Source organism: Populus alba, chromosome 10 (assembly GCF_005239225.2).
Source record: "Populus alba chromosome 10, ASM523922v2, whole genome shotgun sequence".
NCBI classification, from domain to species: domain Eukaryota; kingdom Viridiplantae; phylum Streptophyta; class Magnoliopsida; order Malpighiales; family Salicaceae; genus Populus; species Populus alba.
The window spans coordinates 13,018,714-13,046,347 of NC_133293.1; the positions used below are offsets into that span (position 1 = coordinate 13,018,714).

The 27,634-nt window shown below is 34.8% G+C and overlaps 3 protein-coding genes across 9 annotated transcripts; 1 reads left to right on the forward strand and 2 right to left on the reverse strand.

Moving 5' to 3' along the window:
- Nucleotides 1–287: 287 nt before the first annotated feature.
- On the reverse strand, nucleotides 288–12,217 carry LOC118057891 (DExH-box ATP-dependent RNA helicase DExH5, mitochondrial). Of its 2 annotated transcripts, none has more exons than XM_035070623.1 (19): nucleotides 11,632–12,217; nucleotides 11,384–11,538; nucleotides 11,217–11,304; nucleotides 10,611–10,850; nucleotides 9,016–9,111; nucleotides 8,259–8,447; nucleotides 7,983–8,142; nucleotides 7,777–7,907; nucleotides 6,696–6,863; nucleotides 6,334–6,606; nucleotides 5,881–5,955; nucleotides 4,121–4,324; nucleotides 3,893–3,962; nucleotides 3,623–3,771; nucleotides 2,331–2,636; nucleotides 2,068–2,127; nucleotides 1,811–1,963; nucleotides 1,591–1,701; nucleotides 288–1,434 (listed from the first exon to the last, which is right to left on the reverse strand). In XM_035070623.1, the coding sequence occupies exons 1-19, from the start codon at nucleotides 12,052–12,054 to the stop codon at nucleotides 973–975; spliced, it is 3,513 nt and encodes a 1,170-aa protein (XP_034926514.1). In that variant the 5' UTR covers nucleotides 12,055–12,217; the 3' UTR covers nucleotides 288–972. The 2 variants fall into 2 exon arrangements, with proteins under 2 accessions (XP_034926514.1, XP_034926513.1); XM_035070622.2 differs by having other exon boundaries at nucleotides 5,881–6,075.
- Nucleotides 12,218–12,610: 393 nt separating this feature from the next.
- Nucleotides 12,611–15,346, reverse strand: LOC118057892 (fructose-bisphosphate aldolase 3, chloroplastic). The gene is made up of 6 exons (XM_035070624.2): nucleotides 15,006–15,346; nucleotides 14,277–14,546; nucleotides 14,058–14,167; nucleotides 13,843–13,933; nucleotides 13,230–13,499; nucleotides 12,611–13,147 (listed from the first exon to the last, which is right to left on the reverse strand). Exons 1-6 carry the CDS (start codon nucleotides 15,159–15,161, stop codon nucleotides 12,869–12,871), a joined length of 1,176 nt encoding a protein of 391 aa, XP_034926515.1. The 5' UTR covers nucleotides 15,162–15,346; the 3' UTR covers nucleotides 12,611–12,868.
- Nucleotides 15,347–21,009: 5,663 nt separating this feature from the next.
- On the forward strand, nucleotides 21,010–26,608 carry LOC118057912 (2-oxoglutarate and iron-dependent oxygenase domain-containing protein ICU11). 6 transcript variants are annotated; one of them, XM_035070653.2, is made up of 4 exons: nucleotides 21,010–22,677; nucleotides 23,783–23,902; nucleotides 24,239–24,357; nucleotides 25,190–26,608. In XM_035070653.2, exons 1-4 carry the CDS (start codon nucleotides 22,658–22,660, stop codon nucleotides 25,315–25,317), a joined length of 387 nt encoding a protein of 128 aa, XP_034926544.1. In that variant the 5' UTR covers nucleotides 21,010–22,657; the 3' UTR covers nucleotides 25,318–26,608. The 6 variants fall into 6 exon arrangements, 2 of the variants coding, with proteins under 2 accessions (XP_034926544.1, XP_034926545.1); XM_035070654.2 differs by having other exon boundaries at nucleotides 24,434–26,602; XR_012170928.1 differs by having other exon boundaries at nucleotides 21,010–23,902; nucleotides 24,265–24,357; nucleotides 24,434–26,607.
- Nucleotides 26,609–27,634: the final 1,026 nt, after the last annotated feature.

A 27,634-nucleotide genomic window follows, 5' to 3' on the forward strand; every position in this document is an offset into this window, starting at 1 on the left:
GAGAAAGAGGTCAATGACATTCCTCAAAATCATCTGATTACAGTAGCGTGTTTTCATTAATATCTTGCAGCCACTCGGTCCATCTGCCTCTAGATGTGATTAGCTCTCATCTAGAGACTCGAATTCTTTGTTGGCCATCTATAGCATTTATAATCACTGACAATTTTTGCTCGGTTTTCAGAGACTGGAAAAACTTGACCACAACCAACTGATATCCCAAATTGAAATTCAATCCACCTAGTTGATCCGAACCCCAAGCGTCCATCAAACCTTAAAGGCAACAGACATGCAAATGAACAATATAATACATTCATGGGCATAACAGAATAACAGGTCTTTGTACCCTGGATCCTTCCATGACAAGGAAAGTAGCTAAAAATCATGTAAGAATAATTTACACATTCGTACATACAGCCCCCATGATGTTCCGGGCATCCTAATCTTTTTTCACCTAACTATACAAAAATCCAATCAAAATGAATACTGGATTCGAAACAGGGGTTAGCTCTGATTCCCATCTCCGATGCTGTGCAACAAATCAGAAGTGGTTGGTCTCTGATATTACACTTTCAGGCATTGTCAATCATGCAGCTCCACAGGAAAAGCATGAACTGGATAAAGTGGAGAGATCCATACCAGTTCTCTTAACGGTGACTCTTCAGCTCAACTCCATGTCTAAATGCAGGTTATCTGATATTCCAAATCACCCACAAGTTATGAGCAATAGCTTGCAGCTCCTGTCGTGGACTTAAGCATCTGTCCAATTGCTATTGGCCACGACCCTTTATCAAGATAAGGTTAGGTTTGCTAAAGTGACATTGTCGTTTTTTTCCTCTTTAAGAAGGGAGAAGGAGAGTTGGACCTACATAACAACAAGACTACATTTCCTTGAGTTCAAGAATTGCTAGGAACAAAAGGTTCAGCTAGTGGCTCTCCAAAAAAGCAGTCTATAGGAAGCTTCAGAAAGCTTTTTTAGTAATGATCCTTTTTGCTCTTCTTTAGCAACATTGACATGTGATTAATGTATTCCTGGCTTGTTTGGGTCCCACCCACCAGCCACTGCAGGGCTTCAGCCGCTGCATCTTTTTCTGCACTCTTCTTGTTGTTGCAAGGCTGTCCCATAATTTGCATTCCATTGAACTCAACAGTGGCGCGAAATTGGTTGTTCTTCAATTGCTTTGTCTTGTAGGATGGTGCAGCATATCCTGCCCGGGTGAGCAATGTCTGGAGCTGACTCTTGGAATTATCACCTCCAGGTCCACTATCACTCCTTGAAATTAAGGTTGGCTGTGTAGCAAAAACAGTTGGTTTTGAGGACTTGAAAAAATGGCAACCGAACACAAATCTGCCATCACAATTATCCTCTGAAACTAACAAACGCACTGCTGAGAGAAGCTCATGGTGCATGTGTATGTCCATCCTGGGATTCAGCAGCTGTCGATATTCACCACAAACAATTGACAAAAATTAACAATATCAGACCCTTTAACAGTTGGAAACTTTTAGCAAGAGAAGTGGAGAGACAGCACACAAAACATATCAAAACTAATGTAAAAATATAAATCCAGTTCCCATCCAACGTTTGCCTACTTTGGTCTGAATCAGCTCATCGAGCTCTCTCCTCAAGCTCTGATACATTTCTGCTACAGAAGGTTGCATGTAGAATTCCAGAAATCCTCCCAACATTTTCAAGTGCCCATCCTGTAAGAGAATTATGCATGGATAAACATGGTCAGTAAAAGAAAAACCACCACACGCAGTGATGCAACTCCAGCTAGCAAGTGATTTTTAAAAGATGAGAAAAACTCACAGCATCCCCTCTAGAGATGCTCCCGCCAAATAGAAGCAGCACTGAATCAGAAACAGCAGTTGAATCCCGGAGAAAAACACTATTAACTTTTATCTTCTCGTTGAAAACCAGCCATGGATAGGGGATTTTTGATTCTCGAGCATTAACTGAGTTCTGGGGAGAGAAAATACCAAGCAACTAAAAAGAGAACAAGGGCATGGATCCCCTTACACATTTTTCAGAAGAGAAGAGATAACATTCAGGAAGAAGGAACTTACAGAGTGCAGAAGCACCTGGCCATCCTCCATGGTTTTCAGTGAAAATGACTTCTCATTGTGCTGTACATGGAATTAAGTCAGCACTCATGATTGTGAAAAGCACACAAAATTAAGGTACCATCCCTCTTTTCCCACCACATCATCTAAATAGCACATTTATAAAATAAATAGGCCATTTCAAATCAACGGAACTAGTGAGCTATACATCACAATTCAGAAGATGATGTGAAAGCATAAAAACCCATGAAAATAAAATGACTCACCACAATGGAACAAATTCCAGGATAGAGGCCACTGCAAATAACTGCTCGAACCAGATGCTCATCGTGGCTCCATGCATTGCAGGTGGTTGGGTTGCCATCGACAAGGCCAGTATCCATGAGCAAGGAGAAGAACTCCTTCCGAAGAGAATCAATAGCTTTCATAGATTGCACTGAGAGAAAATTTTTCCAGCAGTACTCATATCCAGAAAGATCTCTTTCAGCATCTTTCCAGCCCTCATAGGCTCGGACAAGTGCTAGGTGGTCACTATAATCACCAGAAAACTGAGATTTTGCAGCCTCTGCAAGCTGCATAGCACAAATAGACATTAAGGGTTTTTCTGAGTAAAATATTTTACAAATGGAAAAAAAATTACATGGAAATTTTTTTACGATATTTGGCAAGTAATGATATGATGGTAGTAGAATGATGATGAAGATGTGCTGCATTGATAGGAGTAATGGTTGTGGGATGGTGGTTGTTGAGGAGTAGTGGTTGTGGCAGTGGCAAGGTGGTGGTGGTTGAAATAATTAAAAGATATTGTACGTGTATTATTATCCATAAATTATTTTATGGAACTTCATGAGCTGAAAATATACACCGATAAACTAGCAAGGTTTAAAGGTTGATTGTAAAATATTTTATGTTGACCAATTTTCCTAAGAAATATTTTATGAGAAAATCAAGAAAACATTTTGCTGTAAAATTTTCAAGCAAAACAAACACCTCCTAAATGATCAATATTTTAAGAATAACAAGCAAGAATAATCAGCAGCGTATCAGACTTCATTACCAGTTTATCACTATGCTGCTGTCCTACAACTGGAATCCCACACCCCCAAACCTCAACGCACACAAACACCCGCAACAGTCACATGCCACAAAAAGAAAAACAGAAAGCCCTACTACCCAGAGAATATTCATATCTTCAGGCAACCACACAGCATCAAAGCTGCAGAGTTTCCAGCCATTATTAGAAGTGCAATCTAAAAGCTCCCTTGCTAGCCACTGCTATGCTAAATCTATATCAGGACAGAAAGCTAAGTCAACAGTTTGTTTCCCCCTTCATGGTGACATCTAATACTTGCATGCCAATTGGTAATACCTAAGCCTAACTACAATCTCAGCAAAAGCAACTAAAGGGAAAAGGAAGTTTGCATGATCATATTCATATGAATTATTAAGAAAAGCGTAATGCAATCATGTGCAACCCATTGAAGCTGATAGCAGAATATTCAAAGCACATAAGAATATGACTTTCATCTAACAGTATAAGATTTGGAAGGTGACTTACATCCTTCTTGTCCAATGGCATCAAGAAAGGATCTCTGACACTAAGACCTGCAACAACAGTTAGTACTGGATCCAGGCAATTCAAAATAGCACCTAAAATGAGCATTTTTCCAAGCTTAGGCTCCACTGGAAGCATAGTCAAATATCGACCTGCCAAGTGATAGTCAGATTGAATGGAACAAAATCTTACCATCAATATATGCTTTTGCATTAGCATAAGTTACACAAATCTAAAAACTGATAAAGAATATAGAGAGAGATTTAGGCTTACCTAGAACAGTCAAGTTTTCATTCTGATCCAAGGCTCCGATGATTTTTAAATATTCAATGGCATTTTGAACCTATAATACATAAATTGAAAGCAAAAGGTCAAAGAGGTAGGCATGAGAAAATCACTTGTATGAAGGGAAAAGTTGACAATAATTTCTACAGGCAAGGGCAAAAAATAAAAGGATGCCTGAGTATGTCACAAGAATATAAAAATAAGAAAGAAGGGTACCGCTAATAACTCAGGCGACTGCAAAGCCCTAGATAGAAAGTCAGATAGGCTTCCAAGTTTCAGACTTTTGATTTGTAGACAAATAGACTGCAAAGGCGTTCTCAAAATTTCTGGCAATTGGTACTCTGCAAAAGCATCATATACACACCTAGGATAGAGGTGATAACATTCTCCTGGTTGAACACGGCCAGCTCTTCCTCTTCTCTACATTATACAAAATATAAAGAGAAACTATACATGGTTAGTAAACGTGAATTTGAAAATATCAATTAAGCAGACAAATAAAAAAATTGGCATTCTGACAAGATACAGAAATAGTTGCATCTCTTCCTGCAGACCAAATATATGCCATACTGTAAACATTTAACCAGACAGTAACGTTCCTTGATGTAGCTTCTTCCTTTTATGTATTACAACTTGCAAGAATAAAATAAATTCTTTTGTTCCTTTTTCATTTTTTTCTTTTAACTGCGCAATCACTACAAGGCTATAGTTTCATATTCTTTCTACTAAATAAACTATCTTCAACCCTGTCTACTTGTCATATAAATTTTTTTATTGTTTAATTACAGGAATCCAGTGATTGCCTAGGTTTGATTGCATAGATTTGAACGAGAAGTTGGGCAGAGAATAACTTTCTACTCTAGCCAGTAGAGTGGGCTAGCCCAATCAGGTAACCAGGAGGCCAACTCCAAATGAAATGCATGCCTTAAGAGATATTGTTGGGAAAGGAATGGCAGGAATTAAAGGGCCACATAAGATCCAATAAACAATGGAAACACCCTAATACTGCACCATCTCAACCAAACTTTTAGAAAAAGGAATTTAGCGACAAGGGTTTTGCAACTTGACACAAGGCATTGTAGAAAACTCCTGAATTGTTATTACAGTGGCTAAGGCAGGGGAAATAGTGGTGGTTGCTTAACCCTGTATAGCTCTTCCTATTAAAAGAAACCCCCTTTTCAGGATTAAGGCCAACCATGCTTAACCCCCAACCAAAAAGGCTGATAAAACTAAGTTAACAGCAGATCAAGTAGTGCTACAATAATGCATAACCCTCATTAACCGCATTAATCCAGCCAACTACAGTTGGTCAGTAACATCTTCGATCTGAATTCAACACGACACTGAATTGTTGTGATCAGTGCATGCATCAGCTAGGGGTTAAATATTTTTTTATAAATGATTTGACATTCATTGAAACTATTATTGCTGACTGATTTTAGTCAAATATGTGAAAATCTTTGTTGGTGGTAACTGTTAAGCAACATGACACACAGCTACTTAAACCATGGTTCTGATGAATGCATCCCCACAAAACATACACACATGATGAGGGGGGAAATGAAACTATTCTAGTTCTAAAAAGCTAACTTAAATGGCTCTTTGTAGATAATTGGCTTGCCTTCAATGACCAATCTAATTTATCAACCACCAAAGTTCATAGGAGACCACCTACTATCTGGTCACCAAAATGAATTTCATGTACAAAAACTACAAGTGCTACTTCCCTGTTACTTGCCAAGGCAGTAATATCAGACTCTACACATGCTGGGAAGGGGAAATACCTGTCCCACTAGCCCACCATGTGTCGAACCAATACAGGAATTTATTTGACGATGAGGTTATTAAAAGAGAGAAAGAATGCTGGATAAGAAATTGTGAGGATGACTTTTTCAGATGATCAAAACACAACATATACTAAAAAACAACACCAGATGCCATCTTATATAGCTCATATCTCCAACAGAGGAACTTACTTGTTGAGCAGAAACCTTGGAAATCCAGGAAGGAAGCAGACAAGGAGTGTTATTCAATGCATCATAGGAAGACTCCTTTGCTTTCCCACAGTCAAGAACAAAAACAATATCATTGATAGTGATACTTGTCTCAGCAATATTAGTAGCCAGTACTATTTTCCGCACACCCTCTTCAGGCTCATCAAATATTAACCTCTAAATGCATTCCAAATACATCATATTAGTAATGTTTAAGAAAATTGAAAGGGAAGAATGTCCCATGCAATCTTAAATGATAGGATACCAAAAAATATCTTAGTAAAAAGCAGCTGAAATATGCAGTAAGAATTTGCTGTTCTGCTTTCCACTATTGGTTACTCATTAATTTGCAGAAAATAAGCATACGAGTGGCAAGAAACTCCACAGTCAAATCAAATTAATAATCAGAAGAGTAAATTAAAACAATAAAATTACCTGCTCTGAGCTGGCCATAGAACCATGGCAAGCGAGCAACAAGACTCGGCTTGGATCTCCTAAGAAAGGATGAGCTTGAAGCTTATCCTTCAAAGAACTTATGTCATCCCACCCCGTCATGAACACAAGAACAGCACCTGGCCTCTCATTCTCACAAATATTACATAAGAGATATTCAACAAGATTAAAACCTATGCTATCAGGATTCCAACATGACAAAGACTCCCGAGTCTGGCTACTGTACTCCTTAAAATCAGCTGTTCTAAGAGCATCCTGATTATATTTTTTCAAAATGCAAAAAGAAAAATCAAAATATATAAAAATTACAAAATGGTAGAATATAACCTTAGGAACATCTATACCTCAACACTTGAAGCAATTTGACTCTTCCTTTTTCTCGGAGCTTGTTTGCCTATCCTCCACATCTTTTCCTGACCATAACCATCAATTTGGTTGCATTGGGTTAATCTGTAACCCGTCATTTCCAGAATATTTTCCAGAAAATGAGTTCGTACTGGGTATGTAAAACCCTAAATAAGACCGTTAAAAGAAGGACCATTAGAACAAACCTTCCAACCCATGGATTGCAAAAATAATAATAATAATAATGTTAAGAGACAAATAAAAGATTTAACATGCCAAAATAGATGGAGCACATTGAATAAATAAGTTTTAACCAGTCATGGCAAGACCAATCAGTATTTAAGGAAATATTTACCACAACAACAATAAAGAAAAAAACAGAACTTCCTAACTACATTGGGTAATTTAAGATTGAATAAAAATAAGATGACTACAATAAATGTGGAGAGTTGTTCTCAAACAATAATGAAAGCAGAAAAAAAATGTACCATAGCCCATCTTTGCTAGTCAGAATAGATGTCACTCTGCATTTTCAACTTTACTCGTCACATTGCCTAAACTGGAGGATTATTTAGTATACAATCAAAAAGAGTCTCACTGCACCTTCTAACAAAAAAATAATTCTACTATCCTGTGAACTCGTATTTTTATTCTTTAAAACTAGGGAAGAATAAACAATGACCATCATTTCAATGTATTATTGAAGGCAGAAAATCAAGAATCCGCTGGTAAATTGTTTGTATCACCAGATGCTTGTCATACCAGTGCAATGACCAGGATCAGGCATCATAACTACAACACATAATCAGTGCATGATTTAAAAATACCAGCACTAAACCACAAACTTTACAAATGACCAAAAAAAGAAAAAATCTCCAAAGGAATATTATTCGTAACTAAAGGCATAATGTTTTCCTCTCTCTCCACAAGTAATTTATAATAAAAATAAAACAGCAAGTAGGAAGCAAAGAAAAGGGACAGCCCAAGCAAATTCACATACTGATGGATTCTAACTATAAATTGCCTCGACAAACAATGAAAGAAGATGGTGCAACACTGCTAACTGGACTTTTAGCTTACTGGAATGCGTAGTATTGGAGCTCCATCAAAATATGATGAGAAAAGCTCGGCATCAAGGGTTGCACTCATCAGAATCAGCTTCAGTTCTGGCCGATGAGGAAGGAGATCCTTAAGGACAATGAGCAGAAAATCTGGTGTCAAAAGTTCATTGTGAGTAATCAGATCTCATCATCCCCAAAATAAAACCTCAAACAGCTAAAAGTTACCTTCATTCATTCCACGTTCATGAATCTCATCCACAATCACATGAGTTATTCCTTTTAAACTTCTATCAACAAGCAGTCTTCTCAACAAGATGCCAGTGGTACAGAAGAGAAGGTGGGTATCTTTTCCCTTTACACCCTCAAGCCGAACCTTGTATCCGACCTTCAAACAAAAGCCAATAAAACAACAAGATTTGCTTCAATTTCTTGAAATGTGTTACTGATAGAAGGTAGTGATTCGGACAAAGTAACCCAGAATGTTTCTGAGAAGAAACTCACACATTCACCCAATTTCTCCCCTCTCTCTGAAGCAATTCTTTCAGAAACAGACATAGCAGATATTCGTCTTGGCTGTGTACATATAATATTACAAACAGCTCCACGAACAGATTCTACCTCAGATTCTAAAATGAATTGTGGAATTTGCGTGGTTTTGCCGCAGCCAGTTGCACCAGAGATTATAACAATCTGTAAAGTACAAAAAGTTAGGGTATTTTGCAAATCATGAAGCATTAATTCTTGAATAATATTGACAAGCAAAGCTAGGAATCAATCCACGCTAACATAACAATTCTTTCCATCCTCGTGTGTGTGGAAGTTCAACTTCAATATATAACAATAACATCTAAAAAAATTAAGACAAAAAACTTGAAAGTTCAGGAGACCACAGGATTTACCATCTTCAAATATAGAAAACCTATCCAAAGTAATGATTTCCTTTTGACCAGCTTATTACATCATTGCAATGAACTTCAAAGGAGGTTTAATAGCAGGAGAGATGGATTATAGACAAGGAAATTTATAGTAACATAAAGGTATTCTAGCTTGGTGCATTTAGACAAGCTTGAATAAACTTTATACAAACCAAGTGTGAGCTCTTAACCCTTATGCTGAATACATTCATTTCTTAGAAACACAGACAGATACCTTCATTTAAGAAAATTAATGACAACAGATTCCCATGCAAAGTTGGAACCAAACAACTTATAAAAAAAGAGGAAAAGAAAAAAGTACAAAAGACATATGCATTACAAACCTGATTTTGTGAAATGGCTGCCAATATGGCATCCTTCTCTTTGTAAGCAGGAAGAGTTTTACGAAATTCAAGCATCTTGCAGCCTTCTGGAGATTCCTAAAAGAAATTAAAAAAACTAACTTCATCATATTTCAGAATTCAAATCAGGAAACATACCGCAAAAAACAATTTAAACCTCTTAAGCTCTTTAATCAAAAAAAAAAAAAATCAATGTTTAACAAAACTATGAATAAACATACTAGAATCTCAGACAATCTTTGCAAGTACTCTGTGCATGTATTCTTACTTGGGCAACAAGTTACCTAGCACCATCCAGACTTATAGACAACCTCAATGAAGAGGAGAGTTAGCAAGTCTTAAGTCTGGACCAGTATCCACTTGTAAATAATGGTTTTGGCTCAGGATATTATGATAGACTGTATAAACACAAACTAGCAAGGGCCTGATGAACATTTTCCCCTTCATTAGGATTACAAACTAAATGCAAGGACAAGGAGCTCCAAATGTTGTCTGAAACTGATGATATTATTCTCCAAATCTTATTTGCACATATAATTTGAAAAATCATCTGTGGTCCACCACATTGATATACTAAAAATGGTGAGCTAAGGTCTGTTACATGACAAGGTGCAATCCAAAACTGCTAGTTACAAGAGGGACTCTCTCTACAAATTTTCAGAACATTTATGTGAAAATGGCCATTGCAAAATGAAAATGCAACACTTTAGCCCCTCAAAAGAGCTGAAGTCTGGATTTGTCCCCGTAAACAACCCAAGTTTGAGAATGCGTAAGGCACCTACAATTATCTAAGCTGAGGCATGGAGCAATGCCAAAAGAAAATAATCCAAATTTTATTTAAGGTAAAAAACGAAAAGCAATCTTTTAAAAATTAACCCTGCCACCATAATAATAAAGTGATGGTGTTATGAACAGAGGTTCAAACATGGGCCTACCAGTGTAAAGCCTAGGACATCGTATTTATTAGGGTTTTTTATTTAAAAAAAAATAATAGGGTATCTTATCAGTGAAAAGAGTAGAATATATTGGTGTCGGAGCCTAATAATTAGTTCAGGATATTAAATTTTATAAAATACATACAGCTCAATTTTTTCCCGCGAATGAAATCCCAATACACATCCCTTGTTTTTTAAAAAAAAAAAACGACAAGCTAATTCTGGTGTGCAATTTTTAGTTAAAAAGGTACATTAATTATCTGCTTGAGAAGATATTGGATCGTATGGGACTTGTATGCAAGTGTGGGAAAACAAAGTGGAAAACCAATACTATTCATTTATTTGTATGAGACGAGGAGCCACCTTCCTAGCAGTGACAGGGGTTTAAAGCCCATCTGCAAAGCTGCTTTTTAATAAATAATAATAGTATTTGTGTTTACATGCTGTCTATCCTCTCAAGTCACAAAAGAACGATTGTTCCAAAGCCAGTGGGACTGGTTTTTCTCCAGGATTTTTCTTGAGGCAATTTTTCACAAAGTAACTGGTATGGAGATTTGCCTGAGATGATAGCTAAATGGAAGAGATGCATTGATATAGAAATAGATACATGACATAGTTCCATATTATTCAGGGTAAGATAACCTGCCAAGCTTGTTGCTGATCACACAATTGCATACTTCTTCGCCACAGAATTTTCTCCATAACAGCCTTACTGGATGCCAGTGGCTCAGGTTGCTCAAAAAGCCCATCATCTGTGGAGAGACTACTGCTGGTTGATCTAGAAAATGTATCTGGAAAATTACTATTAATCCTGGACCTTTGATAGAGGTAGTCTCCAAGATAAGCATCAACTCTTTGTAGCAAACCAAGAGGTAAGTTCACCTGCCAATTCTTCAAACCTTCAATTTAAAGCTTACAAACCATGTTTAATGAAAAGCACAAAAGCTGTTTATGGAACATGCAGAAGGTTTTTCCAACAAGGGGCAAACAAATGTACAAAAGAAAACAAGAATAAATGGACATTGAAAATACATATGCGGTGTTTCGGACCTAAAATTCAATTGAAAGAGATTTAAGAGCTTAGGACGAGATGAAGCGTGCAAAAACAGGGGCCAGAAAAGAGCAAAAAAGGAAATGATACTTCAGCAATTCAGCTTTCAAAGCTAATAACGATATTGTTTTGGTTTATGAACCAAAACTACAGACAGATGAGAGCAGAACTTTGTAAATAGAAGTAGGAGAAAGTACCTCCCTCTGCGGACGCTTGTCATCCAAATCAAATCTGTAGTTTGGAAGCGGAGCCTTGCTAAAAACAACAACTTTCGCATAGGAATGGCTGCCAAGATAAATAAAAACAAAATCAGTAAAAACACCAAGTGGAAACCAGCAGTATATCAAGAAATACAAGATACCACCTGTGCAAGCCCATTTTGCTCGCAAGAGCAGCTATTTGCTCAAAATAACGCCGGTCCTTTTTCTCTCTTGAGATCAACTCTTGCTTCTCCTTGTCATGCAAAAGCATTGTTAGTTTCCGTTTCCACTCCTCAATGTCATCAGAGAGGTAAGCACCCTAACAACCAGAGTTTTGAAGAATAATTAAAAAATAAAAAATTAAGATAAATTGATTCGATGTAGAAATTGCATTGATCGATACGTTACTCACAGGTTGAACCACGGGGGTGTCCGTTTCAAGATCAGAGCCTTCCTCTGATTCTCGGTCATCGTAGGCAGAAACAAATTTCGGTGCCGGTTTCTTATTACTGTTAAAATCATTATTATCAGCGACGCCGTTTCTCTGTTGTTTATGAAGAGGAGGACGGTTTCTAGGGTTTAAAACAGCAGTGCTCTTGCTGTGATTTTCGTGAAATTTGGAGCCAATTGGAGGAGAAGGAGAAGAAGCATTAGAGGAGGAGTGACAGTAGGGAGTGGAGACGAGGGAGCGGATACGGCAGTGTGGAGGGACGTAAACGGCGCCGAATGAGGAAGGCGGCGACCGGTCCTTCATTGCTGTGGAGGAGACAGATGTCGAGGGTTTTACGGTTTGGGGAATTTGCCAGGGAGGTGAATGAAGGAGAGAAGATAGCATGCGAGGTGAAATAACGGTATCGTTTTTGGTTGAAAATATTTACAGGTTCTGATCGATGATTCTTCAGGTTGTTCTCTGGCGGTGTGCCGGCTTAACACAGTTGAGTTGAGCGAGCTTGTCTTTCTAGATCGATAAAAAAAAAAAGACAACAAAATAGAAAAAAAATAATAATAATAAGCATCCATTGTCATTTTATTGAGCACGCTGTCATTTTCATTAAAAAAAAAAAAAGAGGAAATAAGAACCCAAAGAAATGAATAGATCAATTTGAATTAACATAGTTTTTCAAAAATATATAATTTTGATTAAAAAAATTTTAAGTTCCACCCAAGGTTTTAATAATAAAAAATGAAGATTTACCCCAAATCAATAAGGTCATGAGCCAAACCATGTCAATTCCTTACTTCATTTTTTTTTTCAACCAAAACCATTTTTTCTTCGACCCAGGACCAAGTTCATTCTAAAATCACCTTAACAGGGCTGTAATTATAATTTTTTTCAAAGAAATGTATTTAAAATGTATCTTGATGCTGCTGGGCCATTTTCAAAACGTATCTTTAAAAATAAGAACATATATATATTCTTCCTTATTACACTAAACCCACCTCACTGATCGAAGTTGGCAAAAGTTTTCCTTTCGCAACGATATTATTCAAGCTCTCTGGCGTTAGCCACATAAGAAAAAAACAAAGAAGCTTATCACCTGATGCTATAACTTCTCAGCTTGCATAGCTAGCAATTAACAAGGAACAAGACAAAAGGCGAAATTACATATTATTTGGGGGCGAGGAGTACTAATTTTGATTAATGCTGCTCAATAGGTATAGCCCTTTACGAACATTCCCTTCTTAGCTTCCTCGTTTTCACCCTCGGCAGAATACCTTCCAAGCTGAGCCAAGGAGTTAGCCTTGGCACGCACCAAAAGTGACTTCTGAGCAGCTTCGACGTTATCAGGGCGTCCTTGCCATGTCTTGAGCACGGTGTTCTGCAGTGCACGTGCATAAGAGAAGGAAACATGCCATGGGTTGGGGCTTTGGTTCATTGCATTGAGGTTGAGGGTTGCTTGCACTTCAGATTGCCCTCCAGACAAAAACTGAAAAGTAGACAGAAGTGTTCAAGAAATAAATGTACATCAATTTAGATTCCTGATAAAAACAGGGTTCCAGTATTCATACCATGATACCAGGAACTGCAGGAGGTACTCTCCTTTTAAGCATCGTAAGTGTATATTTGGCTATGGTATCTGCTGATGCCTTCTCCTTGTGTTCAGCCCCTGGCGTTACCATGCTAGGCTTAAGAAGGATGCCCTCAAACACAACATTGTTTTCAGCCAAATAGTAAAAGACTTCTGCCCAGACCTTCTCAGCAACTTCAAGGGTCCTGTCAATTGGATGGTCCCCATCAAGTAGAATCTCAGGCTCAACTATGGGCACAAGACCGTTATCCTGCACATAAAATTTATCATCAACAAAGAATAGCAAAGAACCTCAAAAAACTCGAATCTCTTAGTACCAAAATGAGGAATGGGTGTAGTTTAGCTTTATCAGGACCTGACAACTTCACAACAATAAAAGTCAACCTATTTTTCAATGGGAAAATCCCAACCAACATTCCAAACTGCTAATCACCTGAACAAATTCTGAGGAGTAACATAAATCAGCACAAACCACAGACTACCCCTACCTCTCCCAGCCAAGAAAAGAGATGTAAAATAAAGAGAAAAGGAATGCATTGGAAAGTGGGTTTGGAAATATGATTGAGGAATGCACTATGAGAACAAAAGAATACCTGAGAAATGGCAGCATATCGTGCAAGTCCCCATGCAGCTTCCTTGACAGCCAGTGCAGAAGGGCCACAGGGAATGCTGACAACAGTCCTCCTGGATATTCCAATGTGATCATGCAACAATAAAACAAGGAATATAAAATGCTATTGGAATAGTAGACAAATTAAATAGATTAACAAAAGCACTACAATATTACATAGAACTTGAGCAGACTTACCACTTAGCAAAACGCGCACCTTGCTTGTAATATTCAGCAGATCGTGAAGCCAATCCATCCAAACCTTGGCACCACGACTCGTTGTTTGAACCTGGTAGGGGGACTAAACCCTGAAACAATAAAAGTTGCGAAGTAACACATACATAAGCTCATTGTGAAAGTGAAAAACCAAATATCCAATACATGATTTATATTTTGTAAATTCTATTGACAATGCACCTTGTCAACTTTGATGCCAGGTACAATGTTCTCATCACGCAGGCAATCCACGAACTTCTTTCCATCAGTTGTAGACTGGTAAAGTGTCTCCTCGAAAAGAATGGCACCAGAAATGTATTCGCCAAGACCAGGAGTCGTCAATAAAAGTTGTCTGTATGCTTGTCGGTTGGTTTCGGTGTTATCCAGGCCAATAGATGCCAACCTCTTCCCACAGGTTGCATTTGATTCGTCTATGGCAAGGATACCACGACCAGGTGATGCAATAGTTTTCTACACCATCAATCCAGAAGCCAGACTCAGTTTTGCACAATAAACTACGTAAATAAAAACAAATGATGACCCAATTCTTTGTCTCCTTCCATTCTGAATAAAATCTAGAGATACTGAAGCGATATACAGAACTGCAATTATTGAAAGGAATAAATAACAAAATCATTCAATATATACACGTACAGGTCATATATATAAAAAAAAAAATTAGAAAGCAAATCGATGTAGAGAAAAGAATATAATTAATTCGAAATTAAAAAAACACAAAAACAAATTTTATGAAATGATGCATGGATTTAACATAAGCTTAATAGATGTAACAGTAGAAGCATTCCAAGCAATCTAATCATAAACAAGTTCGAATATCTGATTTGTCAACCAGCAAATATAATAAAGCATCAGCAACGAAAACAAGTCCAAATAAAAGAAGAAGAAGAAGAAGAAGAAGATGGAACTAACAGCGGTTTGGACGAGCTCGTCAGTGTAAGAGCTGGCACGGATCGAAAAGGAGACTCGGCGAGTTGAGGATCCCTGAGATCGCTGGCCGAAAGGTGACTTTTGGCCGATCCATGAAGACGACGCTGCGTTTAGCTTTACAAGGTTTGCACAAGCCATCACTTCGAGATATAATAATTAGATCAAGATCGAGAGAGAAGTTAGGTTATCGACGTTTACGAGAAAAATGGCTTTCGCGGTCTGCCAAGGTTTTTCCCCCTTTTCTCTCTCTCACTCTGTGTTTTTGGTTCTGTGTTTGTGGTTAGGTGGGATTATAACACGAGTGCGAGAGTGAAGTATAGTTGTGTTTTGCAACTTTTACCTCGTGGAATCCGGACTGAGCTTTGGGAGAGGGAATAGGACAAGAAACAAGCGAGGATACCAAACAGTCCCTTTAGGTGGATTTGTTTTTGTCCCGTGTTTACCAGATTGTCCTCGCGTTGTTTTTTTTTGGTAAGCATTGTCCTCGCGTTGTTGACAAGTCATAAGCGATTCTTTTTTTTTACCAGCAAAAACACCCGCACAGTTCATTTTTAGCTTATGATTAAATCTAACCCTTTATCATGAAATTTGATAGAAAAGATTTTAAGCCCTTATAAACCCTAACCGGCTCAATAGGTCGATCAAGAACTAGGCCAACCAAAGCCTGGACTGGTAAAAACACAGGTTAATTCACAACATAATCTACCTATGTAGACCTTGCTCAATACTCTTTGAGTTTTAAAAAAATTAATTTAGGTGATGCTATTTTAATTTTTTTTAAAATTTGATTATATCAAGTTTATCTTATAGATTTTTAACTCAAATTTAATTTTATATCAAGTTTTAAAACTATATTAATGTTAGGAGAAGAAAAATAATAAAATTCTTGCTCATGAGTGATGAAAGTTAACAAATACATGTTGAAAACTATTGGATATATTGATTTACAATTTCTAAATATATTAAATATGGAAATATATATTATTATACTAATATTTGCTCTTGAAAAAAAATACTGTTTACCCGCAAACTAATTTTTTTTTCCCATTCCTCTCTTCTCTCTCCACATATAAACTGCCATGGGATAAATAAATAATAACTATTGTTTCTCTCCAAAATCCAGAGAAAGAAAAATTGTTTCCCTCCGGACTATGAATTTTCTTAGACATATATTATTATAGCAATATTATTCTTCAAAAATAAATAAAAATATATATACTGTATCTTTCAAAACCCTGGGGAAAAAAAATTCTCCCAAACAATCAAGTTTTCAGGGTTTGGGGAATTTTTTTATATATAATCTTGGAAGAAACAGTATTTTTTTACTTATATTTTGGAAGTAAGTGTGTGTCTGTGTGTATAGTATATTTATAATTTGTAATTTAGTGTATTTGTTTGTAGTTTTCAACACAGTTCTCTTATACATCACAAATCTCGTTGTTCATCGTCGTTCAACTCGCAAGAACAAAAAACTAAAATGAAAGTTGGAAAAAAATTACATTACATTACTATTTATATAAAAGATCTCACTAAAATAGTGTTTATACCACGTGATAGGGGTACTTGTACTTGAGAGCTTGTTGAGAATTTAGAGTCAAGACTTTATAATGCAGTGACAGTGAGTTTTTAACACTTTCAATGGCTCAGGGGTTCAGATTCTCTCCCTGAAAGTATTTGAGCTTAAAAAATATCTCACTATAAGAAAGGGTTAAAGTAGCCTCTCATCTTTGCAGCAGCGACCACTTTGGTTTGTCGTGGATAATTGGTTCGGTGTAAACTGTGTTCCCATTAATTTTGATTTTTTTATTAAAATTAAATGTGATTTGTATTTTTTGAATCGTTTTGATGTTTTAATATCAAAAATAATTTTTAAAAAATAAAAAAATATTATTAACATATATTTAAATATAAAAAATTATTTAAAAAACAATTATTACCAAACACGCTCTAACTACTCTACTAGAGTCCTTGATGGTCTAACCATCGATTATGAACTGCAAGATTTTACAGTCACTTGGGATTTAGGGCGCCAGGGTCAAGGCATGCATGGAAGATTTGGTGATACACCGCAGCTTTCACCTAACATTTGACATTCAAGTTCCTTTTGTTTTCCCTTTTTTTTTTTAATATATATTAAACATTTGGTATCCAGCGTTGAGATCCTATCAGCGCTATAACATGTTTTTATTACTTGTTGAAAAATATGGTAGCAATTTAAAATATTTTTGTTTAATAATATATTAAAAAAATATTTTTTTTATTTTTTAAAAATTATTTTTAATATTAAAACCTCAAAATATAATAAAAATTATTTTTTAAAAAAATCATTTTTTTAGAAAACATGTTTCCAAATACATCCTTAGGCTATTTCATTGGTTAGAAATTAGTTTTATTTTGAAAAGTGGTTTCTATAGAAAATAAAAACAAATATGATAGATAAAAAGGATGAAAAATAATAAAATTAAAAAAAAAATATAATATTATAAATTATTTTAAATAAAATAAATTGCAATAAAAAATAAAGACTAAATATGATAAATGAAAATTTTAAATTAAAAAAATAAAAAAAAATCAAAAAAATAAAGATCAGAGTTGATATATAAATAAGATTTTAAGGAAAGAAATTAGAAAAAAAAATTAAAAAATCAAAATAAAATATATAAAAATAAAAAATTAATAACTAGATTTGATATAATCAACAAATAAAAATATATTTTGAAAATTATTTGTATTTTTTGAAAAGTATTTTTTAAAATAAAAAAATATTTTTTCTGAAAATTAAGTCAGATTATTTATTTACTGTAAAATAAAAATTTTAAAAGTCATTTTTAAAAAACTATTTTACATGAGCTTACTTTTGCAAAATCAAATGGGCATTATTATGACATTTTATATCTTTCAGTACCCAGCTGTCATCCTCAACCAGCAATAGATTTTTTAAAAGTATATCATCTCACTTAATTTTATTTTAAAGGAAATCATTGTTTAGGGTCAACCAAGGTCAGCTGGGACTTGGCCCTTGGCTAATTGTCCAGTCCATTTAGCTCTTACATTTACGAATGCGGCGGCAATAAAAAAAGTTTTATCCTGTTTTTATAGTTTGACGCTATAAAAATCATTGTAGAGATTTTTTGTTATTTAAAATTATTTTTTTATATAATTTTAATATACTGATGTAATATATATATATATACACACACATTTTTAAATAAAAATTATTTTAAAAAATAATTATTGCCACAAAAATTTTCTTATCATGAGCTCAACCCTGTATAAAATGAGATAAAGAAGTCCCTGTGTCTCTGGGCTTTGACTTTCATAACGGGAGGTGGCAAAGTCAAGATTATCAATGGATCAGATTTTCCAACACCTTTTTTTTTCAATCTTCTTCTTTTATCTTTTTTATTTCCAAACTCTCCATGAAAAACAATTATGCTATTTTACAGCTCTTTGTGATGGACGAGTGACTTGAAAATTATCGATGGTTAAGATGAGGTTTTTTAAGTATCAAAGTCTAATATATATTTTTTTTCAATTAATTATCTTCCAATCTAACGGAGGAGTCATAAAAAACAAGATAAAATTTGCAACAGAAAGCAAAAATCCATATTCGAAGGATAGCGGCAGGAGTTTGAGATACAAGAGGTCGTCATGGAAAGACCGTCAAAAAATAAATAGTGTAAAATATTGAATAGTAATTGAACGATGTAAGCAAGCTGCTCATGCCATGTCCACCAACTAGATTTCCTTTCTAACATGGTTAGTAAAAAAAAACTCACAAACTGGCATTGGCCAAGAAAATTGAAGTAAAATAAATAAAATTCATGGTTATGAATGGTGATATTTTAAAATACCGTGTTTAAGAAAAGCAATAGAATGACTTGCTTGTTTTTTTTATGGCATGTATAATTCGACTTGTTTTTTGATGGCATATATGATTCATTCCGACAATTGTTGTGATCTTTTTTATTATTATTAGATTTATTATGTCAAAATCTTTTAAGTCATATCAAAATATCATCATCCAAACTTGGTGTACCTTCAATGTCTTATTCATTTTTATTTTATTTTCTCTCTTGTCTTTCATGTCAATGTTAAACCATTTTAATTATTTTTTAAAAATGTCCATAATAAATATAATTATTCTTGACTGTTACATTTACTAGATTATGTTATTTTTTAAAAAAAAAAACTTTTTATAACTATGTTATTTTGCGCAAAAAAAATTTACAATACTAGTTTTTTTTTTTTTAAAGTTCATATTTATTCATCTACACAAAGTCTAGTCTCGTCAAATTTCGATCAATAGTTCAAATTAAAAAAAGAAATTATAAAAAAGGATAGTTGTGCTTCATTTTTCATCTATAATAAAAAACCATGTAACATGTATAAAAAACCATGTTTTTTTTTAAAAAAAACTTTTGGTATTTGGATCAATTTATATGTAATTAATTTTTTGTATCTTTAAAACTAATAATTAGATAAGTTTTTAATAATTCTGAAATTTATAATACTCAAATTAATAACTTTTAAAAATTAAACTCAATACTTAATCGGCTAAACTATGTTCTTCTATATTAAAACTCTAGTTCTTTTAGTTTGCGTGCTGATGTACCCGAGGTTGTAAACCTCATATTCCAGTGCTTAAAATTAGGCTCGTTAGTTGAACATTATCGCTACAAAAAATATGCTCGTTAAATGCCATCACCGTTACACGACTCACGTCATCCTAGATGGCCACTTTAAAATTGACTAAAAAAGTTGGTTCTGGTACTCTTAGTTTGCATCATTCCTATTTTTCATCATTTTATTTTTATTTTTCTATTGGATTCACTTTTAATTTAAAACTTCATTTTTTTTTAATCAATGGTTTGAGTTACGAGAGAAGAAGTTATAGGATTCTAATAATAAATAAAAAAAATATTGGTTGACGATGAATCATGATTAAAAAAAAAATCGATATTAGTGTCTACGAACTTTATTTGTTTAGAAGAGCTCCACTGGGATATTATTTTACCTCTAAATCTCTTTAAAAAAGAATAAATTTGGCATCAAGAATTTTTTGGGTTTCAAGTTAATTCTTTTTTACTATTTTTTTTGGGTTGTTTGAAGGCACATGCAAGTTTATTTAGGCCTCTAAGATATTTTTAAATGTTTTTGGGCCAAAACTGCTAAAGATTTTTTTTAGGTGTAAAGCATCCATAGATAGATTTCCTAGCGATCTATGGTCGATGAAATCCAAGTATATAAAAATAACATGTCGCCTTGCCACACTAGGTGACACGTTGCATGGATTCATTATTAAAAAAAAATAATAATAAAGGTGGATGACCACCCCATGATAAAAAAAAAAAAAAAAACAACCATAGCGGATCCAAACACGTGGGTTATTGTATCTTACCTGAATCTTTTTTTTTGGACTGTTTTTTTTTTTCCCTTTATCCTTTTCTTTTTTATTGGATATTTATTGATTTTTTTTGTTTTTATTTCTTCAATTCCACCGTTTAATATTTTATTGAATTTTAATTGAATAATGTAATTTGTTTTGGTTTTATGTATTCTAGATACTTTGAGGTTTAATTATTCTTAATTTTGAGAGTATTTGTTTTTGTTATAATATAATTTTAAAAAATATTAAACTCGAATAAGTTTATACTTTGAGTCAAAGTTTTAACTGATTTTGTTTCATATTTTGTTTTGAATGCATGTATTATTCTCTTTTTAGTTATATACTATAAATTAAATTTGTGTTTAATATTATTTTTTTAATGAAAAAAATTATACCAACTGTAATGAACAGTAGATGGCTGGCTAATTTTACAACTAAACTCATACATGCGTTTGTTTTGCATTTATTTATTTTTAATATAAAAAAATATTTGTATTTTTATATTAAAAATAAAAATATAATTTTTTAATACATTTTATACTTTTTAAAAAATATCACCATACTAGACGTACGAAAGTTACCAAATACCAAGATTTTCAGGTGATGTGTTCCGCTGTCCAAAACTAGTTTCCACGCATTCCAGTTCATAAAGCCTTGAAAAGTCTAATTTCCGGGGTATTTTTAGCGACCTGCAATGTATTTTGAAAAATGTTAATGGATGATGCGACTCAAAAAATGAGGGGGAAAGGGAACGGCGCGGAATTGCCATCGATGCAGAGGCTGAAACCGTTCGAGAACAGGGAGCACAACCCGGAGAGCTACGAGGACATGCAATAGGGTTACAGTCGTCTAATCATCAGTTCTCTTGAGCTGCACTTGCCTCCTAACATGCTCAATTTTCCGCGTGATCGTGAAGTCCACCTCCTCAGTGGCTCTCTCACTCGCTACTCTCCCCAGGGTGAACGCGCTCGCGTATGCCGCGCCTCCTCCTCCACTTCTTTTATTCTATTTATGAATTGGAATTGTCGACTTAAGTAAACTCAGATTTCATTCATTCATTTGTGATTTAGGGTAATTTTCCTTTTTTTGGCTTCAGGTTCTTTCAGGGTAGTTTCTTTAGCCGAGATTCAGCAGAATTGGGCTTCTCTCTTATGATATTTCTTTTTGTTTCGTATTTTGGAGGATGACTTGCTCTTATCTTGGACGTAATTTTAGCTATCAACACAATTCTCTCTTATCGTTTCTTTTTTTTTTTTTCAATTTATATATGGTGTATCCTTATTTACCAGGCTTTATGCTAGTCTGTGGTTTTTTTCATCATCAGATTGATTTTTTTTAATCATTCCTGGCATTGTTTTTTAGTATAAAACTGTGTTCATTTGCACAGACACTATCCGAGTGCATAAGTTTCTCTCACTGCCTATGGTGTCAAGACTTTATGCAGGCACTTGCCCTCTCCTTTTAAATATGGAAAGGCTTTCATGATAGCTGACATCACATGCATTCTCTCAAAACTGAAAAACTGCTGTTAAACACTTTACAGTTTCCATGGTGATAAGTGTAGAATTGTTTGCAAAATTATATGAGCATAGAATGATTTGGATTTTCATGTTTTGCATATAGCATACAAGTATTAGTTTTCATGTGTTTTTTTGTTCACTCAGCTTATTGGCTAGTTACTTCTTGTCACAGCCTCGACATAAGGACTTGTATAAATATGAATGCTGTGCATTTCTTTGGTCCTCCATTTCTCAAAGCAATCAGTGAGAACACAGAAGAGAGTTTATACGTTTGAAATGTTTCAGCCAAAGTTCTGTGAAATGTTGATAAATGAGGTTTTATTTATTTCTCTTGTCATTTTTTGTGTAAATGACATGATTTTCTTTGTAATTTAGTTTGTGCATTACAAATTTCTGATTGCTTTGTAGAAAGTATGGAAAGATGGGTGTGTGATCACAGGTTCCATATAATTTGTCTGAACACTATGAACAATTTGGTGTTGTTCTTGATGACTCTGGACTGGAAACCATGCTTGAAAAGTTGATGGATGACTATCTATGTCCCATGTCTAGAGGTATCGTATCTCTATTCAATAAGGCTCTATGCTTATAAATTATAAGTCACAATCCATCATTTATAAATATAGCAAAAACTCATTTCAGTGCTCTTATTTCTATGTTCTTTCCTCGGGTGTGGATTAACTCTGGATTCTCACCATGGTTCTGTGGTTGAATACAGAGAGCATATGGATATTGAGCTTGGCAGGTGTTAACTTTGAACCTTCTTTTTGCTAACTCCATCTGTCACTATGAATAATAATATCTCGTCCATTATATTATATTTGGTGAATCTTTTATCATTTAGTAGTGACTGAAACTAAAGGGAGTTTCAAAGACCCGGACCTTCTCTCATCTTTGTTTTGATTCTTCAGTTCCAAAAGCATTGCATGGACTTTTTTTTTTCATTCTTAAAACTTGTTAGTTGGGTGGGATTGATGCCTTACATTAATGTTGATACTCGTTCGTGTTTGATACGGTGATGGTGTCATTTATTTCCTGGCAATGGTATCAGGCTCTGGCCTGCCAGTTAATGTTTTGCCTTTGCCTTTCTACCACTATTTTTGTTTTGAGAAAGCTTTCTATCGCTAGTTTCAAACAGTAATTTGTTGCCCCCACCTTCTCTTCTTTTTTCACCTTACATCCTTTTTTTTAGTTTTCAATGTTGATGACTCCGAAGTCACCTTGAATGCTTGCTTGGGTGAGCAATTTCATGGTGGAGATCTGTTCTTTCATAGTGTTCGGTGCACTAAATATGTGAATACAGCCAATCAGGGGTATCTTAATTTTCAGAATCAGAGTGCTGCTGTTTAAATTGAGGCTATATTTTTTATTTTGTTTATATTATGCTAGCCTAACATGTAGTGATATTTCATTCAAGATTTCAGTTTCTGTAAAAGTTTTCTTAAAATAACACTCACTATTTCTCAATTAGAGATATATCTGAACTAGCAATGGTTAGGAATAAACTGAACTAGGAAACTTAAAAGGGCAAACTTAAAGGTCAATGATGCCATTTTTCTTTTTGAAAAAAAAATGGAACTTGTGGACAGTGCTGGTCAGTTATATAAGCTAATGCTTGTGTGCACCTTTTTTTCTGGAATTGTTCATGGTGCCAAGTAGGATGAAACTTGATATGTCAAAACTAGATCCTAGCAAAGGGGAGAAAGGAAAGTTTAACTAACTGGATCCTTCTCTAATGGTTATTTTTGTTCCCCTCATAATTAGTAGGAAATTTGAGATTGTTCCTTGAAATTTTAGGTGACTGGAGCTTTATGTGATTTGGTATTTTTCATTCTACTTGTATCTAATAGGAAAATTTTGATTATAACCACATTCCGGGATGAGCAGTTCATCGTCATGGTCACCATTGGGCATGGTGCAAGAGCTAATATTTCTGGGCACCAGGTCAACTTAGTTATATGGTGCAGAAGGTATCTTTTTTTCCTATCTTCTTCACTTAGCATCCTCTCTTTTGCATGAAAGAACTCCACATCAAGTAAAACTTTTTTGCCTCAATGATAGTATAGTTTTGAAATAGTATGGAATCTCAGAAGATCTAATTCTCAGGCTTCCTCTTAACATCCATTAATGATTCCTTCCTAATACAGTTGCATTGCATTCTTGCTCGAGAGCTGTGAACTTGATCTCATTTTGCTCTTAGTGGTTTGGTTCTCAGTTAGTGTGAAAGTCGGAACTGTTTGCCAAATTGGCTGTCATATATACGTCAATAACAGTAGTGAAAAATTGACCTTATTTTTTGTTTTTAGCACTTTTCATTTCAGTTTTTCAACAGCCGAAGAAACATCTAATGATTTTTCCGCTGGTGTGGAGATTGTTGACCCGAGAAAAAAGAAAGACAACGCATGTCAGTTGCTGCTTCGAACTGGTATGTGTTTTAATGAAAAGATTGAAGAAATTGCATTGATTTCCATGCATTAATCTTTTGATATACGTTTTTGAAGGAATTGCTGAAGAGGGATGGTATATTGGCATCTTGAGTCATTAATTCCTCTCAATTTTTGCTTGTGAAGTTATATGATAGCAGAATTCTCGCCCTTAGTATAGTAGTGGCAATTCTTTCTTTCCTCTTCTTTTTTCAGTCCTTTTGCTAGGGTTTTGTTGGTGATATATGAAGGGTGCGTTTTTTATTTTTCTCTCTTTCCAGGTTGGATAAATATGTCTGATGCAATGTTGTCTTATTAGCTTTCAAAATTGAAATATGTAGTAATCTCTGGTGCGTTGCAATCATACAAGAAGAAAAATATTATAGTTGAAACTCAATGCTCTACCTAGTCATTCCTTTCCTTGCAAGAACTTTATCAGATAATTCAATTAGGCTTTTAAGCAGAGCTACAATCAATGACCATGGCCTAGCTGTCAATGTACAAATATCTAGAAACTTAAAGACTTTGGCATATGGTGCTAATCCCCATCTAATTCTTCATTCTGTACCACGGTCCAAGCTGTGCTTCAAATAGGTACAGACACTCTCACTTGATACAGATGAACTTTCACCTGGCCTTTTTTGTTATTGTCATTGTGCTTCTTTGCTGCTGACTGCAAAAACACAGTTAGATCTGCTCTCACTCTCTCAGGTATACGCAGAAGGTGTGACAATCTTTAGAGTCTGTTTAGCCCATTTCATAAAGTTTTTTGCAGTCTTATGGTGTCTTTTTATGTTTTGATTCAAAATGGGAGGGGCCGTTTTCCTATTGCAGGTTGCTTGCTTCTTTTCATCCCAGTATTTTTCCATGGCCTCGAGGGAAGAATTAATAATTCGAACTTTGGCACGTCTTGTAGTAGTTGGTCCATGAAGGGAACGGTAGGTGTGGTGGCTTGGCCATGAAAAAATATTGATTATTGCGAGGGTTTGTTTTTGTGTTATAACTTGCTTTTTAAATTATTTTTTGTCTGAAAATAATGTTTTTTAAGGTGATTTTGATATGTTGATATCAAAAATAAAAAAAAAATTTTGATTTATTTTTAATTAAAAAATACCTTGATTTAAATACCAACACACATGAAGACTTGAACGGTATTTTTGTGATACCAACAAGTTGTTCATTGGTGTACACACATGAAGATTATACTTGTCCAAAGCTTTAATTTTATTTGATTTCTCACATATAAAAAAAAGTGCAATTAATTGTATGCCATGTCATCTTTTTTTTCAAGTTACTTTATCTTTATTTATCTTTATTTATATCATTTCTTTTCAAACAGTAAAATCAACTACTCCTTCCGTTTCAAAAATATTGTCCTTTTTTCTATTTGGGGATGTTTATCGAAAAGTCAAATTATTAATTACTTAATCTTACAAATACACCTCTTAATTGCAACTTTAATTATTTCAATCCAATTTTTCTCTCTTATTTACATTCAAAGAAGGATATTAATTAGTGTGAAGTAACTCGAAACAGATTATATGACATGTAATTAATTATACATTCACAATTTGTGTAAAAGTCAAGGACGAAATGAGCAAACAAGAATTTGCTTTTTTTTTTTATTGACATTAATGTTTGGACTATTTTGTTTGTGTGTTTGTATGTATTTCAAGTAATTTTACGAGTTTTTAAATTAATGATTATTCAGGTATATAGTGTTTGAGATGGGAAGAGGGGGTAATTGTTTTCTCCTTTCGGAGCTCCAGGCACAGTTGAATGATACGACAGGCCTCCCTCCCCCGTCTCCTGTTTTTATGTTGACAGGACTATCTCTTTGTCTTCCTAAACATCTCACGGTGAATCCAAATGATTTTTACAGATACAAAGCTTCAAGCTCATGGCTAACCCTTTTTAATTTAGGTTGTAATAAAAGAATAATCTGGCCGAATCAAAGTTTAATGTCATTATCGTTGGCGCTGTCATCATCACGATCGATCGAATTCTATCTGGACTCTTCAACGAACTTATGGACAACAAGTTTGTTGTGTATTATTGGCTTCTTCAAACGCAATATGATAAGAGAAGATGTTGACAAATGCCTTGAAAAAATGAAATATTTAAGTCCGTTGGAGTGAGAGATTGGACCACTTAATTTCTTTTAACATTCTTGATCTTTCTGCGTTGGGACTGAGCTTTCCATTTCGAGCCTCCCTCTAATTTTTTACTCTTTCCTGCCCATCCTTCGAGAGACTTCGCTGCTGTCAATTGTCAAAGCTTGTTCACCGTGGTCAAGGGGGAAAAAAATAAAATTAAGACGGTGGTTGTTGCACCTAAGAAATATTCAATAAATTTGGCAAAAACCTGGCTTCAGTTGCGTGCGGACAGGTCAGGTAGTAATATTTTTTTAACATGGTCAGGTAGTAATATTTTTTAAAAAATTATTCTTATTATTTTTAAAAACAACAAATTAAAAAACATTAAGAAAGACAAGAGCGTTGCTTTCGTCACGGTCACGCTTGAGCCTACCTGCCATGCCCAGTGCCGAATGTGGTGAGACCTAATTGGCAGGTGGTCAAGTCAATGGGCTGCAGTAGAACCGACCTTTCCTAAGAATCCTAACCTTTTTCTCTCTCAAGCATCAAGAAAGAATGACTACTCGTATGATAAAGACATTTTTCGCCCTCAAGAATGACTTGCTAATAAAGGACAAGCCCATTACATTAATTAAGACAGGTTCAAGTCTTGGAATACTAACAGCAGCAAAATGAGATATCAGTTTAATCATTAAATTTTAAGTTAGATCATGATACCATGATCCATGGATTTGGGAGCATGGACAGATTAAGCCATGTGCATAATTTAGGTCCTAACGGCCATATGAAAAATTAGCAAGGTAAGCTTTTTATAATTTGCTTCTTGTTGTTTCCTTGAAGATCTTTGTGCATGTATATAGTCAATTGACGGTGTGGACGGTTGATACGCGGATCTTTCTGGACGGTGGAGATTTCATCATGAGTCCAGGACCCCAATCCAAGGCCTCTCTCTCTCTCTCTCTCTCTCTCTCTCTTTTATTTTTATTTTTTTAATAATGTGCAATTAACTAGTTAGCATGGCCTTTCCATTGTTGTTTAATGCTTCTCAAACTTGTATGTAAGACACGGAGATCGTGGAAAATCTCTCTCGATCAGAGTCGGTCCCTGTCTTGATCTCCCCACCGCCCAACCCGACCTTTACTAATTTATTTATTTATTTGATAATTTACTTGTTACTTTATTA

Excerpts from the sequence above, each read along its gene's own strand:
- LOC118057912 (XM_035070653.2), top strand. The coding sequence starts at position 22,658 with ATGGATATTGAGCTTGGCAG. Across the intron at positions 23,903-24,238 it reads TTAGTTATATGGTGCAGAAG|CACTTTTCATTTCAGTTTTT; the intron begins GTATCTTTTTTT and ends TTTTGTTTTTAG. Across the intron at positions 24,358-25,189 it reads TCAGTTGCTGCTTCGAACTG|GTTGCTTGCTTCTTTTCATC; the intron begins GTATGTGTTTTA and ends TTCCTATTGCAG.
- LOC118057891 (XM_035070622.2), bottom strand. The coding sequence starts at position 12,054 with ATGCTATCTTCTCTCCTTCATTCACCTCCCTGGCAAATTCCCCAAACC. Across the intron at positions 11,539-11,631 it reads ACACCCCCGTGGTTCAACCT|GGTGCTTACCTCTCTGATGA; the intron begins GTGAGTAACGTA and ends TCTGGTTGTTAG. Across the intron at positions 1,702-1,810 it reads GCATCTCTAGAGGGGATGCT|GATGGGCACTTGAAAATGTT; the intron begins GTGAGTTTTTCT and ends ATTCTCTTACAG.
- LOC118057892 (XM_035070624.2), bottom strand. The coding sequence starts at position 15,161 with ATGGCTTGTGCAAACCTTGTAAAGCTAAACGCAGCGTCGTCTTCATGG. Across the intron at positions 14,547-15,005 it reads ACGAGCTCGTCCAAACCGCT|AAAACTATTGCATCACCTGG; the intron begins GTTAGTTCCATC and ends TTGATGGTGTAG. Across the intron at positions 13,934-14,057 it reads GGTGCGCGTTTTGCTAAGTG|GAGGACTGTTGTCAGCATTC; the intron begins GTAAGTCTGCTC and ends TGGAATATCCAG.